We start from the raw sequence: 19,464 nt of genomic DNA, 5'->3' as shown, positions 1-19,464 counted from the left end.
TCACATCTGTCCCCTGGGAGGTGTGGGAAGGAGCTAAAGCCCAGAGTCCTGCCCAAGGTCAGTGAGAAACCAGAATCTAAAGCAGCACCCGAGTTTGGCACAGCGCTGAACCCATGAGGAGGGTGTCACCTCACCCTCAAGCCTCAGTGCTGGCCCCATGGTCCTCGGAGGACAGGCTCGCCCACCTGCTCTATCCCCAGAATACTGTGGAGCCTCTGCCCTTCCCCACCACATCAGTCTTGACATCTCTTCCAAGAACAGTGTCCCCCACTCTGTGTTTCCGGTTCCCCTAAGGCCCCATCAGACTCCAGACGCCAGACTCCAGGAGCTGGTAAACTGGAACTGACTGGTCTTGCTGTTGTGTGACACTATTCCTGAGGAGATGCATGCAAATATGTACTCACCCAAGAAAGGGACCCAGTAACAGACCAAACCTGAGGACACCCCTGAAGTCCAAGTTGGTTAACCAATGAGTTTTACTGGAGTGACTGGCAGAAGTAAGTGAGGGGTTACTTAAAGGAGCAGAAATCACTCAAAGACAGTTGCACCACCAATAGCTCACCCAAGCATAGGCCATGGAGGCCACAAAAGCTGGAAACCTGGAGCTCATGGTACAACTTACTTCCAGATCAAAATGTGGAAGAGTGAATGGTCTAGGCAACTCGGCTGGCTTCTGCTTCTTTCAGGCAGTCCCCAACCCCCAGAGTCCCTCCCAGAAGTCTTCTCTGTCCATACAAGCTTGGGGAGGGAGGCCTAGTGCACCTATCAGGGACTTTCTGGAGCTCTCAGTTGTTCGTGTCCTGAATTTTAAGGAGCTTCACTGAAGGATGGAATGAATGGCCCACCTCCCTTGGAGGGAAGTGCCATACAACACTGATGACACAACTCTTCACACCCTCCTCTGGCCTAGGTGACTGGAACTCAGATTATTCAAGCCCAAAGCCCTAGAAACCCCGGAGAAACCTTAATCCCTGATACTGTCCCTTTAAAAGATGTCCACTGCTTGCAACCTGCATATTTAGCTGCATGCCTGAGTTGACATCATCTCTGACATCACCCTGGCCCTGCCCTCTTTCCCTGCTAGCTATTCATGTTGAGCCCCTGGAAAGGCCTGTTCAAACCCGCCTCCTCCCTCCTTCTCTATTTATATGTATATGCATATACACATATAGTGTATATGTGTGTGTATACTTTATATATGCATACACATATGTGTGCATCCATGTGTGTGTTTCCTGTATGTATATCTGTGCACCACTTGCATGCCTAGTGTCTGAGGAGGTCAGAAGAGCATGTCAGATCTTCTGCAACTGGCACCACACACAGCTGTGTGTACTGGGAATTGAACTCAGGACCTCTGGAAAAGCAACCAATGCTCTTAACTGCTGAGCCATCTCTCCAGTCCCTCTGTTCAAACCTTTCATCTGGGTTCTTGCTCTGCCCAGATCCCTCCATAGCTGTCTGGAGCCCTAGTCACTGTCCAAACAGCAGCCAAGGTCTTATGCCATGTCCTTCCATTTTCTCCCTGACCTGCTGACAGCCACTGACATAGCTGTGCACTTTCTAGCTTCAGGGCCTTTCAACATACTCTTCCCTCTGCCTGGACACTTAATTTTATTTTATTTTTGAGACAGGGTTTTTTTTTTTTTCTGTGTAACAGTCCTGGCTGTCTTGGAACTAGCTCTGTAGACTAGACTGACCTTGTACTCACTGAGTTCCGCCTGCCTCTGCCTTCCGAGTGCTGGGATTAAAGGTGTGGGCCATGACCACCTGGCTTGGACACTCTTTTCTCTCATATTCCTCCTGCCTTCACACACTTCTCATATCATCCTCTTTCCACGGGCCTTCCCTGACCTTCTCATGGACCTCTCAGCTGAGCTAGACACCCGTTCTTCCACCACCACAAGGCTGATGCAGGAGAATTAGAGCTCAATGCCTGGCCTACATAGTGAGACCCTGACTCCAAAGAAATACAGACAAAAGTAAGTAAACCTGGTGGCCCAGGCCTGGCTCTCCTGAGCACTGTAGCCTGTTCGTTTTCTCTTTGCATAATGTTTTTCAGTTTTTTTCCATTTCATTGCTACTTCATAGCTGTACTTTTGCCATTGTTATGATTTGTTGTATTTAATTTATTGTATGGGTGTTTTTTGTCTGCATAACTGTCTGTTTGTGCGCCAAGTGCAGACAGTACCTCCTAAGGCCAGAAGATGGTGTCAGATCCCCTGGAACTGAAGTTACAGACAGTTGTGAGCTGCCATGTGGGTGCTGGGAATTGAACCCCGGTCCTCTGGAAGAGTAGCCAGTGCTTGTTACTGCTGAGCCATCTCTCTAGTCCATATTTTTCAAATTTTCAACTGATACCACACCATGCTACCCATTCTTCAGGCTTTGCTGGATACTGACTCCTGCTGGAATGTTGACTCACTCCCCCCCCCCAAGCTGAGGACCGAAGCTAGCTGAGCACCTGCTAGGCAAGTGTTCTACCAGTGAGCTAAATCCCCAACTCAGGTATGTTGACTTCTGGAGGACAAGAACTTCCATCTGTGTCCGTGGCAATGTTCGATATCTGCTGAAGCTATGGCCTTCCCACAGCACTCAGCTTTGGTAGTCAGGGTACCTTTGAGTAGTTTGAATAAATCAGTCAGAGAATGAAAGAATGGCCATTCTCCTGAAAGGGGCAGGGTTCGACATCAGTCTCCTGGCTCCGCCCAGACCCTCATCAGAGTAGATCTCAAGGCAGGCAGGACCCAAGATGCCAATGATCTAGCTGGCTTGGCAGCTTGAGTTCTCTTCTTGCTTGCCTGAGAACCAGTATTTGGGCTGAGTCTCCCATGATCTTTGCCAGGGTCCCAACTTTTCTGTCCATAATCCTAGGGGCTTAAATAGAGGTTGGAAAGGGCCCCCGAGATGGGACAATGCCCTGAGCCAGGAGAAAAGACAGTGTCCATTCAGCATCCCTCTTCTCCTGGGACAGGAGGTGTCTACCCACTCTTTAGAGGCTTAGACTGACCCCTGGCTTCTGCTGAGCATCAGACTTAGGCCAAGGGACTCCTCGTGGACCAGAGTCAATTGTCCACTTCCACTCACCACCCTTGGGAATAGCAAAGCAGGCCAAGGACACATAGGACTGGAGACTCCAAGATACAGGTCTTTAGAATACCCATTACAGCCTCAGTGCCATGAAAACCCAGACAGAGCCCTTATCCAGGGTGGCAGGATCAACAATGCCCTCTTAGGAGCCAGGCGCAGTAGCACATACCTTTAATCCCAGCACTCAGGAGGCAAAAGGCAGTCGGATCTCTGGTTTTTGAGGCCAGCCTGGTTTACATAGCAAAGCTCCAGGCTAGCCAGGGCTACATGGTAAGACTGTCTCAAAAAACAAACAGCACCTTCTAATCCTACATTATTGACAGGGTTAGTGAGGACAGGAAGCCAAGAGGGTAAGTGTTCATTACAAAGCAGAACCAAGGACTGTAGCTCAGCTGGTATACCACTTGCTTAGTAGCATTCACAAGGCCTTGGATTTGATCGCTGACACCCCACTCACCAGGCACATTGGTGCATGCCTACTGAGGTTCAAGGTCATCCTCAGCTACATAGCCAATTTGAGGCCAGCCTGGGCTACATGAGGTTTTGTCTCAAAACTCCACCCAACAAATGAGTGAAACAGAGACAAAGCCAGGGCTGCTGATGTACACGGGGAATGCCAGGGCTAGGGAGGCCGAGGCAGGAAGACCGCCTCATTTGTTACACAGCAAGACCCTATCTCAAAACAAAACACTAAAATATTAAGAAGGAAAGGTAAAGATGGAAAGATCTAACTCCAGATGGAGGCAGAGCCCATGGAAGCACAGAGCAGCAGAATCAGGTTCTTCAAGTTCAGAGATGAGAACACGGCTAACCCAGCCAAAAGCCAGCTGTCTGCAGCATGGTCTTAGCCTTGTCTGGCTCCAGATCTGTACGAACAAACAGACAAGGCTTTCTTTCTTTTCTTCTTCTTCCTTTTTTAACAGGGTTTTGCTATGTTGAGCTCAAACTACTGCTTTTTTTAAAGCCACTGAGTTTGTGGTAACTTGTCACAGCACCCACAGGAAACAGACACACCCAGATCACCACAACTTCGTGGAACCTCCCGGGTAGGTGCAAAGCCTGAGGCCTGGAGTGCTTGGGCTTCACCCTGGCAGGCCGGCAAACCCCTTCTGAACAGGGAAAGGCACCCAATTCTCAGGGTCAGGCTCAGTATTGATTTAAAAATATTTTATTCTTTAGAAAATACAACGTTCAACCATCCCTTCCTGTGACACCTGGCCCCTGCCAACTGTCCCCACCCTCTGTGGCCAAAGGCTTCTGGACTGAACAGGGACTATAGCATCAGATCTGGAGGCTAGGTTCATGCCAGGTCTCCCACTCAGACACCTTGAAAGAGCCAGGTGAGGGTCCCCAGCTGCCCTGTGCACACAGATGAGAGGAAGGGACAGCCACAGGGCAGGGTCACCAAGTGCTGGCCCAGCAGCCCTCGAAAGTGGCAAACGTCTTCAGCCACCTGCCCTCCTGCCCCACAGGAAGCAATTCCTTAGAGCCCAGGCTGGGGAGGAAGGAGGTGCAGGAGTGATCGGGTGGCAACCCTGCAGTCCTTGTGCCTGGCCCTGTTCCCAGTCCAGACACCTAGCTGTCATCTCCATTCTCCCCGGGGCCCCGGATGAGGCGCTTATGGCCCCGCTTGCCCCCAGGGCCCTTGGGCTTGGCGAATGCCTGCTTGAAGGCATGCTGCTTGGGATGCACCTCATCGTAGAGGAACTCGGCTGTCAGTTCTGCCCCGTCACCGATCTCGATCTGCATGGACCAAGACGGAAGTCACTGCTATGCTGAGGACCCGACATATGCCACTCTTGGTAAGTCTTACTACTAGGGTCACCACGTATATATCTTCTCTTAGCTCACCACAGAATATATGAAGTAGGGCTCTTACCCTGCTGGCTGTTACCCACCTGCTTCCCAGCCCCCCAAGACCTAGGGAAAGGAGGTGACAAAGCGGTCAAGGCTTGGGCTTGTGTGTGTCTTAGGTTGCCCCGGATCTTAGGCGACCCACCCTTCCAATATTGTAGCAATGAAACCCATTAGGACTCCGGTGTCCCACATGGGGAGTGGGGTGATGGGCCCTGGGAACAACCTGTACCTTCTTGGCTATCTCCAGCTGGAAGTCTTGCTCTACGGAGTCGAGGAGGCGGCTCTTGCAGCTGGAGTAGAGCATGCGCTCCTTAATGCTGCACTTGTACCCCGGCATGGAGTAGATGAACACTGTAGGGGACGAGGAGGTGAGCCCAGGGTGGCTGGGGCACCTACATACCTCTACTCCCTTAGCAGACCCAAGCAGTGGCTTGTCATTGCTGCTCCTGACCAATGCAGAATTGAGGTCCCTGCCATAGCTACTCACCCACAGACTCAAGGGAGTCACCCTCATGGGTATGCTTATACAGGAAGAAGTGGTAGCGGGCAGCATCTCGGGGAACCCGTGAGGGCAGCTGGGCCACACTTGTGGGCTCTGTGTGCACCAGCTCGATGGTCTCCCGTTCCAAGTCCAGCTTCTGAGGAGGAAAGGGGAGGTGTGAGGGCACCACTGTGCCCACTGGGAAGCCGGACCGGTAGGCAGGCAGGAGTGTTTGGGGGTCCTTCTCCCTGGAGTTCCCTTCCCAAGGCTGGACCACAGGCTTCAGGGGCTACTCTAAATAGACCTTCCAAGCCTGGCCCCATCTCTGCCCCTTTGAAGGTTTAGCTAAGCGGCTCCCGCCGACATCCCTGTCTGGGGTGGTGTGGAGGACCTTGATCTCTGTAGTGATTGCAATGGCTCTGTCCTCAGGGGCAAAGCCCCAGGAAAGTGTTTGTAACAGAGAGTCATTCTGATTGGGCAGAGGATGCAGAAGAACTCTGCCTGGGAAAGAGGTAGTCAAGGGAGTTACAGAGGAACTCTGGGACAGGACAAAGGTCAGCCCTGAGGGCCAGTGTAAACCTATGGTGTCTATGTGTCAGCCCTGAGGGCCAGTGTAAACCTATGGTGTCTATGTGTTGTGAAGGGTGTATGGGGTCATGTGCTTACAGGGCAGGAGGAGGAGAGAAAAATAGTATGTTCTTTTTTTGGGGGGGGGTTCGAGGCAGGGTTTCTCTGTGGCTTTGGAGGCTGTCCTGGAACTATCTCTTTTTAGACCAGGCTGGTCTCGAACTCACAGAGATCCACCTGTCTCTGCCTCCTGAGTGCTGGGATTAAAGGCGTGAGCCATCACTGCCTTGCCAGCATGTTCTTTTTTAAAAAAGAGAAAAAATTGAATCAGGGTCTCATGTAGATTAAGCTGACCTCAAACTCATTGTGTAGCCAAAGATGACCTTGGGCTCTATCTAATGCTCCAGCCTCTGCCTCCTGAGGGCTGAGATTACAGGTGTGCGCCACCACAGCCAGTTCTATGTGCTGCTGTTGAGGATCAAGTGCCTGGTGTATGCCAGGCAAGCGTTCTACCAACTACACTGCATCCCCCAGTCTAAGAACAACATGAATTAGCAGAACAGCTCAGGGATGGGGCTCTGGCTCTGTGCCCGTTTGCTAACACATAACCGGGAATAGGAAGAGCCGTGGTGCCTGGCTTGTGTTTGGTAGGCATGCTACACTACTGTGTACCCACCAGCTGGATATAGTTGACCGCCTTCTGCTTGAGTTGCTGGAGGGCCCGCTGGGCCTCAGGCTGCAGAGGGAAGGCCAGGCCCTGCAGGGTCTGGTGCTTGCTTTCCACGCTGATCTCAGTCTTCACCTGGGGGAGAGGCAGCCGTGAGGCAAAACCTATTCCCACCAAGTTGCAGCCTACCAAGTTTAGTGGCTCCCAGTACACACCCTCCTAAACACCCACCTCGTTGATTCGGATCTGCTGGAGCTCTCTCTCAGCCGAAGTCAGTGGGGCAGGTGCGGCACAGGATGACAGATGTTTCTGGTACCCAGCCAGGGAGAGGTCATCCTGTGGGGCAGGCTCAGAGGTATAAATGAGCACTCCAGGCAGGCAGGCAGAACCCGCCGCTGTGTATCTTGGCTTGCAGCTCCTGGACTCCCCATCCTTCCATTTCGTTTATTTGAGACAGCGTCATATGTAGCATCCAAGCTAACCTCAAATTCACTACACAACCAACGATGACCTTGATGCTCTTGTCTCCACTTCCTAAGAGCTGGGAATCAAACCCACGGTTTCATGCAAGCTAGACAAACACTGTATCAATTACGTGAGCCCCTAGACAAACACTGTATCAATTACCGTGAGCCCCAGTCTCCAGTCCTCCTGTTTCACCCTGAGCCTGGCACTGAGTTGTTCTGTGACTGTCAAACAAGACCTCTCACCCTCTGGTCCCCATCCTGCATTCTGGCTTGGGCAACTAACCTTTACTGTCCCGAAGAGCTCATCCTTGATGTGGCCGCCTCCAAATTCCTTCTTCACTGTGGCTCGTGTGGCTGCATACAACATCTTAAGCCGCACCTGAGATGGGGCAAACTGTGAGGACCCCATGGGCCAAGCTGTTGCTCCAGGAGTCAACTGGAGCCCCAGAAGAGGGAGGCAGGGTACCGAATCAGGTCATCACACTGGTCCCACATGCCCAGCAGGGGGCGCAGCGAAGCTGTATTAGGCAGCTTTTGCCAGCAGGGGGAGCCTCCACCCAGCCCAAACAGGCCCAGGTCAGGTTGATGGAACAGACAGGGTTTGGGGCAGACCCTAACATTCCTTCCCTTAGCCTCAGTAGGCCAGTCTCTCATTTGGACCTCACACTTCCCACTAGCCCCAAGCAGGGAGATGGGCAGTGGTGCCTAGGACTCACAGGTGAATTATCAGGTGACCAGGCCAGGAAGAGCCACTCGAAACCCTGAGCATTCTGCGAGTCAAGGCGGAAGAGGAGGTAGCAGGGTTCCTGGGCATCTAGCAGAGGCAGCACAGCCCGGTCGTAGTCTTGGTCCCAGCGTCCCACTGGCTCCTGCGAGGCACCCAGCACGAGCTGCTCTGGGGGCAGAGGCCGGGTGAGCCGAAGGGGCACATCCCACCTCCCCCTCTGCCTATGCACCTCTGTCCTCTGGATGCGGCTCTCTGAGCTATCGCAGACCTTGCTTTCCCATGAGCCCTCAAATCCCCAAGTATGAAGTTGAATTCTGAGTGATAAATATGAGTGAAGGAACGAGATCACGTGTTAGCTGCAGGTGGCTTCCTTTGCACACCCCCCCTGCAAACACTTGTATTAAGTACACTCATGCATTTGTGCACACGCAAACACACAAAAGAACACAGCTGTGTGGCCACTGCCAGCAGCAATGCACCCTCAAGGCACTGCTCCACCGGGTGCCGCTCAGTGCATTCTCAACTCCCTCAGCCCTCGGCTCTGATATGCCCCCTCTGATATGACACAGGACAGTGACAGGCTGCCACCCCAAGCTTCAGCCCTCTACCTCAAAGTAAAAAACCAATCGCAGCCAACTATTCTTTAAGACAGGGCTTCACTACAGAGCCCCAGGTGACCTTGAATCGCGGCCATCAGCCTCTCGAAGGCCTGGGATTCCTTGTGTGCATCGTCAGGCCAGCTTCTGCTTGTGGTTATTTTATTTATTTATTTATTTTTTTTGGTTTTTTGAGACAGGGTTTCTCTGTGGCTTTGGAGGCTGTCCTGGAACTAGCTCTTGTAGACCACGCTGGCCTCGAACTCACAGAGATCCGCCTGCCTCTGCCTCCCAAGTGCTGGGATTAAAGGCGTGCGCCACCAACGCCCGGCGGTTTGTGGTTATTTTTGATACAAAGTCTTGCTATATAGCCCAGGCTACCCTCAGACTTCCAATCCTCCTGCCTCAGCTTTCCAAGTGCTGGGATTACAGGAGTGTGCCATCAAGTTTAGCTAACAACCAACTTACTATTTTTTTATTATTACTATTAGTGTGTGTGTGTGTGTGTGTGTCTATGGGTGCATGCATATTACCTAGGTATGCAGAAGTCAGAAGACAACTTTCAGGACTTAGCCCACTGTAAGTCCCAGGGACTGAACTCAGGTTGTTGAACTTGTGCCACAAATACTTTTATTCAGCCTCTTGCTCAGCAGCCTGGACCTGATGGACCTACCACCTCTCTGGCCAAGCAGGTCACCCAACCACAGTTTCAGGCTGAGACCTCACCTGGACACCATGTACTTGGTCACACAGGCCAACCCAGAGCAAGTACTGGGCAACATGGTGACTGCAGCTGGGCCATGGGTGATCCTAGCTGGCCAGGCCAGCTCTTCACCAGATCCAACCATGTGTTTTTGATAGGGTCAAGAATCCAACTGCCTAGGAATCCAACATGCAAGGCCACCAGTCTAACCACCTCTACAGGCCCTGGCCTCCTTGCCTGCCCACCCGGGACTCAGACGGGAATCAGGGTTGGAAGCAGCTAAAGCCGGGCAGTGATGGCACACACCTTTAATACGAGCACTTGGGAAGCAGAGGCCAGCCTGGACTACATAGTGAGTTCTAGGACAGCCAGAGCAACACAGAGAAACCTGGTCTTAGAAAAAAAAGAGAGGAAGGAAGAAAGGAAGTTACATCAGCAGCTATAGGCTGGTGAGGTTGGGGAAGGGAACCAAGCACAATATTGTTTACTTTGTTGTTCTTTTTTTTTTAAAGTTTTTATTTACTTATTTTATGAGTGTTTTGCCTAGATTTACGTATGTGTATCACGTGTGTGCCTGGTACCCATCGAGGTCAGAAGAAGTGTTTGATCCCCTGGAACTGAAGTTACAGATGGTTGTGAACCACTATGTTGATGCTAGGAACTGAATCTCAGTCCTTGGCAAGGGCGATGAGTGCTCATAACTGCTGAACCACTTCTCCAGACACTTATTTACATTTTTAAGCCAGAGTGTTTGGACAGGTGAGATAACTCAGAGGGTAAAGGTACTTTCCACCAAGCTTGATGACCTGAGTGATCCACATGGTCAAAGTTGTTCTCTGATCTACACACACACACACACACACACACACACACACACACACACACACACACATTAAATATAAACTTAAAAATAAACCAGAATTATTTTATTTATTTGTTTGTGGTATCTTTAGACCAGGGCACACGTAGCCCGGCTGGCTTCCAACTCACTATATAGCCAAGAATGACCCTGAACTCCTGGTTTTCTTCCTCCCAAGGCTTCATTTTTATATGTGGAAATAAGTCAATACATGTAGTCTAGGCTGGCTTCAAGCTGAGTTCCTCAGGTCTCTGCCTTCTCAAGTGCTGAGGTTTACAGGCATACCCCATCATGCCAAGTTACACCAGGAATTTTACATAAGACATGTAATTTGGGACTGAAGAGATGGTTCAGATGAAAGCACTGGCTGCTCTTCCTGAGGACCTGGCTTTGATTCCCAGAACGGACATGGCAGCTCACAAACTGCCTGTGACTCTAGCACCAGCAGATCTGATGCCCTCTTCTGGCCTCCGTGAGCACTGCATGCTCATGCACAAACACAGACATAGATAGGTTTTTGTTTGATTGTTGGTTGTTTTGTTTTAAAAAAGAACTAGGGTGGTGGCACCCACTTTTAATCCCAGCACCCAGAAGGCAGAGGCAGGCATATCTCTGTGAGTTCAAGGCTAGCCTGGTCTACTTCCAGGACAGCCAAGGCAACATAGAGAAACCCTGTTTTGGATTCCCCCCCCCAAAAAAAATACCAACACAAAAAACAAACAACAAAGCCAGGGGTTGGTGGCACACACCTTTAATCGCAGAAGTTGGGAGGCAGAGGTACGAGTATCTCTGTGAGTTCAAGACCAGCCTGGTCTACAAGAGCTAGTTCCAGGACAGGCTCCAAAGCCACAGAGAAACCCTGTCTCGAAAAACAAAAACAAAAAACAAACAGCAAACAGACTCAAACCAAAAAAGAACTATAATTTATTTTCTGCAGAAAAGTCAGGTGCTCCAACCTCACTCAACTGGAATGTAAGCCCCTCCCCAGGCATTCCCAGGCACCCCAACACTTGGAATACAGAATTAGGATAAGACTCTACCTGGAGGTTCCTTATGTTTATGGGGAACATCCACAGTGACATCTTACCTGGGAGGTTAAGGGACAGGACTGAAGTAGGGGTCAATGAGCTCAACTGTCTCTTTAAGGGTGGGAAGCCCCAGAAGGGCTCCACTCATCACCTGGCATAATGACCCCTACCCAGTCTCTGAGGGCATCTGGACAAAGCCCAGCCTAGCTGTGGCCTTACAGCTTGCAATGAATTCTTGGTCTTGTAGGCCCTGCTAAAGTGATTAGAACACGAGGCTCATTCAGGATGCCCAGTGCCAAAGGGCTCACGACAGCATGACAACAGAGAAGGCCAGAAGGGCCCTTGGAGGGTCTGGCCCATACCCACACCCAGAATCTATACCCCTCCTTGCTGAGGCAGAGAGGGACTCCTGTTTCCCCTCCCCCAATTCAGCCTCAGACAGATCCTCTACCGTTTTGAATACTTCTACTTCAGGCTTAGGCTCAAGCCCCTCATACCTGACTGCCTGGTAAGAATCCTGGGTGTCACAATCGGCTCAAGGCCCTGTCAAGTACAGAGTTACTCTATCCTGTTTTCAGAATGAGCAAGACCTAAGGAAATTGTTTCTTTCCATTTTGGGGAAGGTCCTTGGCATCTTAGTCTTCCTACAGCCAGCAGCAACGCCAGGTCCAGCCTGCTGACCACATACACAGGCATGCAGACACACACACACACACACACACACTCGTGCACACAACATACATACACACAGTAGGGCTCACTGGGCCCCTGCCACCTACCTATCCCAGCACCCTGACAAGGCCCATCTCAAAAGCCACACAGCCTCTAGGCACTGAGGCCTGACGCGACCACAAGGCAAGGCTCTACGCAACAGTGACCACTATCCCCACCTGTAGAACTCCCATGAGGCTGCTCTGTGAGTGGCCTCATCCCATTCTCAGATGGAGAAACTGAGGTCTAGAGGGGGCAGGAAGCTAACACCCATCATTCCTATCCCAAGAAGCAACTGGGTTCAGCCTCCATCCCTACGCCAGCTTGTGGGGACACTCACCGTCCTCAATGACGACTTTGATGAGTCGGACGGAGCCAGCCCGAGCCTTGGCAAAGAATTCCTTTAGCTCTTCAGTGGCTGCAAGCACAAGAAACATAGTTGTTGGTGAGCAGGCACAGTGGATAGGGATGAGTTTGGGTCTGCTGGTGTCCCGTGGGGTCTGATGGCTGGGCTGGGAAGTGGGTTAAATATGGTCCCCCCATGTGACTGGGAACCTGAGACGGCCACTGAACATAAGCACCCAAATTTAGCTAGCAGTGGCGGGCAGATGGCCCGCTGGCTGGGATAGCTCTGGATGACAGGAAGGGCAAACAGGAATGGGACAGTCCACTTGAAGATGGAACAGGGTCTCAGCCAAGTCAAGCTGGCCAGAATGAAGGGTACCCACTTGTCCCCTGACGATAGGATAATCCATCGGTGGATGAACACTGGTCAATGTAAGCGGACACACTCATTTAGAGATAAACACACACACACACACAATCCCAGATTGCCAACACACAAGGCAACAGACACAGCAACAGTATGTCTATACCAGGTGTACAGGCAAGAGAGACAAACATAGACAAAATATGTAGACACAGGTGTGCATGAGGTACGGACGCACTTGTCACTCAAGCCCCCAGCCAGTCTGTACCAACAGAAGGGCCTAACAGCCCCAACACAACCCCTATCAAGGGGCAATAAAGCCCCCAGCTCCTAGGCAGTAAGGAAGGCTTCCTGGAGGAGGGGTGGCACCTAGAAAGGAGATTCCATCTTGGACATTAGCTGGGATGTCATTAATATCCAAGGGCACAGTGCCATGGTCAGGGCGACAGGACCATGAGTCATCTCAGTTCTACTAGCGGTAGCAGAGAGGAAACACAGTTCAAGTGTGTAAGGGACATGCGTGGGTCTCTGAGTGAGTGTGACCTTGAGGCTGCCAGGGGCCAGAAGTACCCCGGCAGGAAAACAGCTGGAGAGCTGAGGTCACAGAGTAATTATAGGCCTTGGCTTGGGCAGCTGATGGGCAACTTAGGGGCGGGGTGGAGGGGCTTTAGGTAAACAAACTCTCAGTCATGTCCTCAGGTGCTCCCCCATTCCCTGCAGAGTGACCTTATGCCTGACCTCAGGTTGTATACTAGCCATGCAGGTCACTGTGTGGCAAGGGGCCTGGCAGGGCCCAACAACCCTTGGGGAAAGAGAAGCATGGCTTGGTACTGTACACAAGGGAACACAGCCCCACTGGGCATGCTCAGCTGATAACTTTCAGGAGATGCTTGAAGCTTTAGGCCAGATCTTTGGGGCCCCAGCTCCCTCTTAGCTGTGTGACCTCTGACCTCTCTCAACCTCAACCTCATCTACAAACAGAGATAATTTCCTCAGACTCAAAGATTTGTGGTAAGGAGTCTGTGGGAGAAGGTGCTAAGGAATGGAACTTCCACTAATGATTATATTTTTGATCTAAGGGTGGTTGTGTTTTATTGCTCCTCCTACCCGCCTAGACCTTAAAGAGAGGCCGAGAAGCTCCCCAGAGGGAGGCTGACAAGCCCCTTCTACTGTTACCAGAGCAAACTAAAAAGCCAGCAGGGAAAGTGACATCCCTTCCTACCCCACCCCTACCTCCCCAGTCACCATCAATAATCTAGAGACCAGACCTGGGACACCTGAGCTTCTGTCATCAAAGATTCATGCTTCCCCGCCCCCACCTTGCCCACCTCCAACTTCAGCAGGCCTCAGGTTACAGACCCCACTCTGAGGTCAGCAGCTCCTGTGGCCAGGCCAAGGCTGGCACCTGATCCTCCAGGGTGGTCTTTCTTGCTACCTCCAGAGGGCCCTCATAGACAGGACAGGGGGAAGCTCCCCCAGGCAGGCCCGGAGAATGGGGGGATAGGACAGAGTCAGCACAGGGTCTGCCAGCAGTGTGTGTGGGTGCTAACTTCCTAGCACCTCCTCCAGGCTGGAGGCAGCTCAGGCCAGACAAAGAGGAAGGAAGGGGCAGGCCAGGCAGCAATTTCCCCCTGCCAGTTCCCTCCTTTGAGGCTGACTCAGGAAACCTGACTCTCCATCTCCAGGAGAGGATGGCCCACCTGTGGGAAGCCAGGCATGATCCAGGTCCCTGCATGCTCAGGACAAGCAAGATGGGGAGGGGTGGGGTCAGGGAGGAAGTCTCCGAGGGCTATCCTTTCACCAGTGAGCCACAACCGCAACAGGGATTCAGGCGGTCAGGCAGGTCGATGGTGGTAGCCCCGGGCAGGAGATCATGGTGTGGTGACAGGAGTGGCTGATGGCCAAACCAACAAGCTGTCTAGGCAAGTAGCCTAGGCAAGCAGCCTGGCCTTCCCTACTGGCCAGGGAAGCAGTCCTTCTGAGTCAGTGAGAGATGGGGACAGTGAGACCAGGTAGGGCCAAAACACCTGGCTTTCAGCTATTGCTTCTATCTCTGTCTACCTAAGGAGGAAACTGGGACCCTGGAGAGGAACTGTGGGTGTGACACGTGGGGCTGTAGAAGCTTCCTGTAGCTGAGGGTGGAGGCAGGAGTTCTCCTAGAAAGCCTGAATCCTGACCTCTTCCCTGCTTCCAGCTTGAAGTGGGCACTTTTGCAGTCCTGGCTGGAGCAGGAGGTCACAGGGGAAAACAGAGGAAGTCAGAGGCCAAGGTCAGATGTGCAACGCTCCCCATTCTACTTAAGGAGGAGGGCTCTATGCCAGCTTTTGTCCAGGCTAGTGCAAGACTATGGGGGTCCTGGAAGGAGTAAAGGTCAGGATACCTTCTCCACACATATTCGCAAGCCCACGTCAGTCATAAGACATCCGTGCAAGCATCCATGGTGACACACACACTGAGATGTGCCTGAACTGTGCACACATGTAGACACCTATAGATGTATGCTTGCTGCCAGGAAACGCTGATGTCTGAGATGGTCCATGCCACTTACAGTGTCCAAAACCAGTCACTAGTGCATGCACACGGAGGAGCCTGGGTAGGCATAACCAAGTCGCATGCAGATGTGCACACACAGGACTGTATACAGAGGACATGCGTGTACACTTTCCCAGATGTGTATGCACATCCGGGTACACCCCACCTCCAGAAAAGAACAAAAATACCCCGACGGGTACACACAGGCACATCCGCCCCCAAAAGAGTACACGAGATACTTCCGCCCTTGCTGTGTGCCCATGTGCACCCACTCCCGGCTATGCACACCAGTCTGTACTCCCCCAAGATGTGTCCATGCCAGGGGCTCGCGGCTGCAAAGAAGAACAGGAAGCTTCCCTGGAGGGTGCGAGGAAGAGGAGGATGAAGGGACCAAGCGCGCAGCCCTTGGGCCCCTTGTCCGCCCTCCATCTGTCCTCACCATGGATGCCGGTCTGGTGTGCCATGGCTCAGCGTTCGGCTCGCTCGTGCCGCCGGAGCGCTCCGCTTGGTCCTGGCCCGGCTCGAATCGGCTCGCCTGGACCCAGAGCTCTGGAGGATGTGGCGGCAGCGCCGAGCTTCGCGCAGCTTCCCGGGCGGTGCCGCAGGACCCGGACCCGCCCCCAGCACGCTCCGCCCCCGGAGGGCGAGGCCGGCAGAGGCGGGCACTAGTGGCGCGCGTGCGCAGAGCGGGCACCGGGTTCCGGATGGCCGATTCCACGCAATTACCACCTAGAAGGCACGGAGGGGGCCTGCGGGCGCCCGAGGCACCGGTGTGTGGGCGGGCACCGGTTGGCCGCAATCTAGGAGGCCTGTGGGCGGATCCGCGCCTGGGCGTGGGACGGCTGTGTGTTTGCTTAGGAGGAGGTTTGAGAGTGGGGGCCGATCCGAGCGTACCCCAGTTTGTAACACGTGAGGGGATCTCAGCGTTTGCGGCCACGCGCGCGTGTGTGGTCGTGAGTGTGTGTGCGTGCGTGTGTGTTTCTGTGTGTCTTGATCCGCAGACCTTTCTTCACAGGTGGAAGCCTACCGGTCATCAGGTGTACGGAGTATGTGGCGGCTGGAGCCTTACGCTGAGAAAGGGGCCGTAGGAGGACGTGAATTTTGGATGGAATACGGTAGGAGAGGCCGGGATGACCTAGTGGAGTGGAGGAAAGTTTTCCAAAAAGCGGGTGCATATGCTGAGGCTCAGTGGTTCTAAGGACCGGAACTTAGTCCGAGAAACTTTCCAATTCCGAATGAACTTGTCTCGATTATCAGAGGTCTTTTCTGCTATTAGTAAACAGTCGTTTAGCAGCTAGTACTCTTAATTTTTTAAATACTTACTTAAATGAGTTCTCTATCTGCATGTACGACTTTATGTCAAAAGAGGGCGTCAGATTCCACTAGAGATGGTTGGGAACCACCATGTGATTGCTGAGAATTGAACTTAGGACCTCTGGACCGCTGAGTGGTCTCTCCTCCCCCAGTGGCCAGTACTCTTAATCACCGAACCATCTCTCCAGTCCTGAAGTTTGTTGTTTAAGCATAGATAAATGGAACTGGACAGACGTCTCAGCGGTTAAGAGGACTTACTGCTGCTCTTGCATAGGACCGAAGTTTGGCACCCAGCACCTACAGGACGTAACAGCTCACACTTGTCTGTCTGTAACTCCAGCTCCTCTGGCCTTCTAGGACGAGGAACCGATGTACTGCACAGAGATACGCGCTGGCAAGACACTCAGACACAAAAAAGTTTAAAAGTGAAATAAATAGAAACTTTTAAAAAACCATAATTAGGGGGGCTGGAGAGATGGCTCAGAGGTTAAGAGCACTGACTGCTCTTCCAGAGGTCTTGAGTTCAATTCCCAGCAACCACATGGTGGCTCACAACCATCTACAATTCAATCTGGTGTATATGTAATAAATAAATCTTTTTTAAAAAACCATAATTAGTTAAGTGAATGGTTTGGAACTGGAGAGCTGGCTCAGTCAATAAAGTGCCGTGAAAGCATGTAAGATCAGATGCCCAGCACCAGACTGAAGGAACTTGGCTTTACCCTCTGGGCTGGGCAGGGAGACCATGGGGACTATGAGGAGAGGGAGTTCAAGGAGACAGGCCAATACCTACGTGGAACTCATTTGCCAGCCAGCCCAGCTAAATGGAGAGTTCCAAGTTTAGTGAGAAATCTAAAATAAATAAATAAATAAATGAGGTAGATGGCTGATGTCCATCACTGGTGTTCACATTGCACCCAAATAGACACGTGCACACAGTGTATGCATATGCCACACACACAAACAAAATAAAAAAGAAATGACAAGTCTGTGGGAAAACACATGCAATAACTAGTTAAAACAACATCCTAGATCTGGGATATGGCTCAACGACTAGAGCGCTTTTCTAACATTCATGAAGTCCTAGGTTCAGTCTCCAGCACTGCGTAAACCAGGTGTGGTGGCAAACAACCTTAATCCTAGCACTAGGGAGGTAAAAGCAGGCGGATCTCTGTGAATTCAAGGCCATCCTGGTCTACACAGTGTGTTCCAGGCCAGCCAGGGCTACATGGTTAGATTCTGCCTCAAAAATAAATAAATAAATACATAAATAAATAAATGCAAAGAAAAAGTAAAAGGTTTAAGATTATCCTGGGCTACATAGTGAACTCCTGGCCAGCCTGGGCTACATGGAACCATTTCAACAAACAGGCAAGGGGTCATAAAAAAGTCAAATGAAAACTGAACTGTATTTGGGATTTTATTTACCTGTAGACAAATATTTTTAAACTTTGGTAAGAATTGTGATGGTCAGGGATGGCTAAATAGGCTATGGGAGCATTTGTAAAACAGGGCGATGGCAGATCTTGAGTGTGAAATCACCTAAGAACCTTTGAGCTTGTCTGAGGGTATTTCCAGAAGATGAGGGAAGACAGGCTCCAATGTGGCAGCATCCTGTGGGCTGGGGTCTGAATAACTAGGCAAGAGTGGCCTCTTTCTGGCCACAGACACACTGTGCCCAGTTACCTTGCATTCCTCATTGCCCTGCCTTACCGGCTCACGGGCCACACCTTGCCAACGGACTAAATACGCTCTTCCCACAGTTGCCTTTTGTAGATACTTTGTTACAACCTAACTCATTGTATTAATCCTCTCTTTTGTTGGAAGCGGTGGGGGGTGGGGGTGGGGTGAGGTGGTGGGATGTCTGGCTGTAACTTTCTCAGACTTTGTCCCCTCTCATACCTGGACCAGACACCACCTAGCAGAACCTTCCTGTCACCTCAGAGCTCAACATTCTCTGTGTTCCTATGCCCAGGGTGTGACTCACTAGGTGGGCTCAGTAGGTTAGCTCCCCAAGTGACTGGGGTGCAGCTCTGTTTCCTAAGAATCCTCTTTGGGTAGGCGGAAATGCCAGAAGAGCAGGGCTGGTTAGCTGAGGGCAGTGAAGCCTATTGAGCGTTGGCCTGGGTTTGGAGCAGAGGCAAATGTAGGAAAAGCCTCATCCATCCATCCTTGGGCCTTAGAGATTTTGAACTGGCTTCCTGGAGGAGAAAAGAGGAAGAGAAATCCCTTGAGGGGTGGTCTGACTCAGCTGCATCGTCACACTGCAAACCCTGGGCATCTAAACTTCCCCTCCGTGGGCCTGAGTCCTCCCTTATGAAATGGAAATTGCAGCCTTGCAGAGGGGCGCGAGGACTTAGGTGACGGAAAGTGACAAGTGGTCTTTAATGTGCAGACATAAAGGGGAACGCTGCTTAGAGGTTAAGACATTCTGAGCCAGGGTGATGGCACTTGCCTGTAATTGTAGTACTTGGAAGGCAGAGGCACGAGGCAGAGTTTGAGGCCAACCTGGTTTACACAACGAGTTCCAGGCTAGCCTGGGCTTCATGGTACGTGCCTGCCTCAAAACAACAGAGATATCTGAGAAATGCATACACTTCCCTCAGTTCAAGGTTGAATGCTCCCCTTTAAATTCCCATAGGTTCCTCTTGTCACTAACACTCCACGGAGAAACTTGTGCTGTCAGACAAGCCATTTGGGAGCGGGCCGCTGAGGATGAAGAGCAGAGTGAACAGAACTCTGGAGCACTCTGCACGTTCTTAGTCAATGTGTCGTCTCACACCTCCAAGGACATACTGTCCGCATCCTCCCCTTGCGTTAGAAGGTGGCTGGCAGCAAGAAGCTGTCTAGCAGCGCCAGTCTGAGGCTCTGTGTGGCACTCGCCCAGCACCCACTGTAGATAACTCCACGGCTCCCCTCAGAGGTTCGAGTCCCTCAGGTGTGGGTGAGCCTTCGCGCCTGCTCAGTGCTGCTCTGACGCAGGAGGCGGCTTCACCTCGCTAGAGAGGCCTCAGTTTTCCTGTCTGTAAAGTGGGGTGGGTGACTGCGTTCCTTCTTACAGGCTATGGCTCTGCTCACTGATCGCACAGCCTGGGGCGGGAGGACCAGGAGGAGGCGTGGCCCCAAGGCTCCACCCCCAGTCCCGCTTCCTCTCTG

General features: G+C 51.9%; 2 protein-coding genes across 7 annotated transcripts; one reads left to right on the top strand and one right to left on the bottom strand.

The window, feature by feature from the left end:
- Positions 1–4,242: 4,242 nt before the first annotated feature.
- On the bottom strand, positions 4,243–15,573 carry Twf2 (twinfilin actin binding protein 2). Its single transcript, XM_005074852.4, has 9 exons — positions 15,434–15,573; positions 12,094–12,171; positions 7,846–8,024; positions 7,413–7,508; positions 6,894–6,998; positions 6,672–6,797; positions 5,435–5,585; positions 5,177–5,298; positions 4,243–4,833 (listed from the first exon to the last, which is right to left on the bottom strand). The coding sequence occupies exons 1-9, from the start codon at positions 15,456–15,458 to the stop codon at positions 4,666–4,668; spliced, it is 1,050 nt and encodes a 349-aa protein (XP_005074909.1). The 5' UTR covers positions 15,459–15,573; the 3' UTR covers positions 4,243–4,665.
- On the top strand, positions 15,219–19,448 carry LOC121137486. 6 transcript variants are annotated; one of them, XM_040739749.1, is made up of 3 exons: positions 15,219–15,730; positions 16,010–16,109; positions 16,583–16,763. In XM_040739749.1, exons 1-2 carry the CDS (start codon positions 15,255–15,257, stop codon positions 16,080–16,082), a joined length of 549 nt encoding a protein of 182 aa, XP_040595683.1. In that variant the 5' UTR covers positions 15,219–15,254; the 3' UTR covers positions 16,083–16,109; positions 16,583–16,763. The 6 variants fall into 6 exon arrangements, with proteins under 6 accessions (XP_040595683.1, XP_040595684.1, XP_040595681.1 ...); XM_040739750.1 differs by having other exon boundaries at positions 15,220–15,730; positions 16,666–16,763; XM_040739747.1 differs by lacking the exon at positions 16,583–16,763 and adding an exon at positions 19,370–19,448 and having other exon boundaries at positions 15,232–15,764.
- The last annotated feature ends 16 nt before the right edge of the window (positions 19,449–19,464 follow it).

This window comes from Mesocricetus auratus, unplaced genomic scaffold (assembly GCF_017639785.1).
Source record: "Mesocricetus auratus isolate SY011 unplaced genomic scaffold, BCM_Maur_2.0 Super-Scaffold_100691, whole genome shotgun sequence".
NCBI classification, from domain to species: domain Eukaryota; kingdom Metazoa; phylum Chordata; class Mammalia; order Rodentia; family Cricetidae; genus Mesocricetus; species Mesocricetus auratus.
Note: the sequence above shows the minus strand (reverse complement) of the source record. Positions and strands in the feature narration are given on the sequence as shown.

Excerpts from the sequence above, each read along its gene's own strand:
- Twf2 (XM_005074852.4), bottom strand. The coding sequence starts at position 15,458 with ATGGCACACCAGACCGGCATCCATG. Across the intron at positions 5,299-5,434 it reads TGACTCCCTTGAGTCTGTGG|TGTTCATCTACTCCATGCCG; the intron begins GTGAGTAGCTAT and ends CGTCCCCTACAG. Across the intron at positions 4,834-5,176 it reads AGCTGGAGATAGCCAAGAAG|ATCGAGATCGGTGACGGGGC; the intron begins GTACAGGTTGTT and ends TGGTCCATGCAG.
- LOC121137486 (XM_040739745.1), top strand. The coding sequence starts at position 15,255 with ATGTGCACCCACTCCCGGCTATGCACACCAGTCTGTACTCCCCCAAGA. Across the intron at positions 15,765-16,009 it reads TGCGGGCGCCCGAGGCACCG|GTGGAAGCCTACCGGTCATC; the intron begins GTGTGTGGGCGG and ends CTTTCTTCACAG. Across the intron at positions 16,110-16,582 it reads TGAATTTTGGATGGAATACG|GACCGAAGTTTGGCACCCAG; the intron begins GTAGGAGAGGCC and ends GCTCTTGCATAG.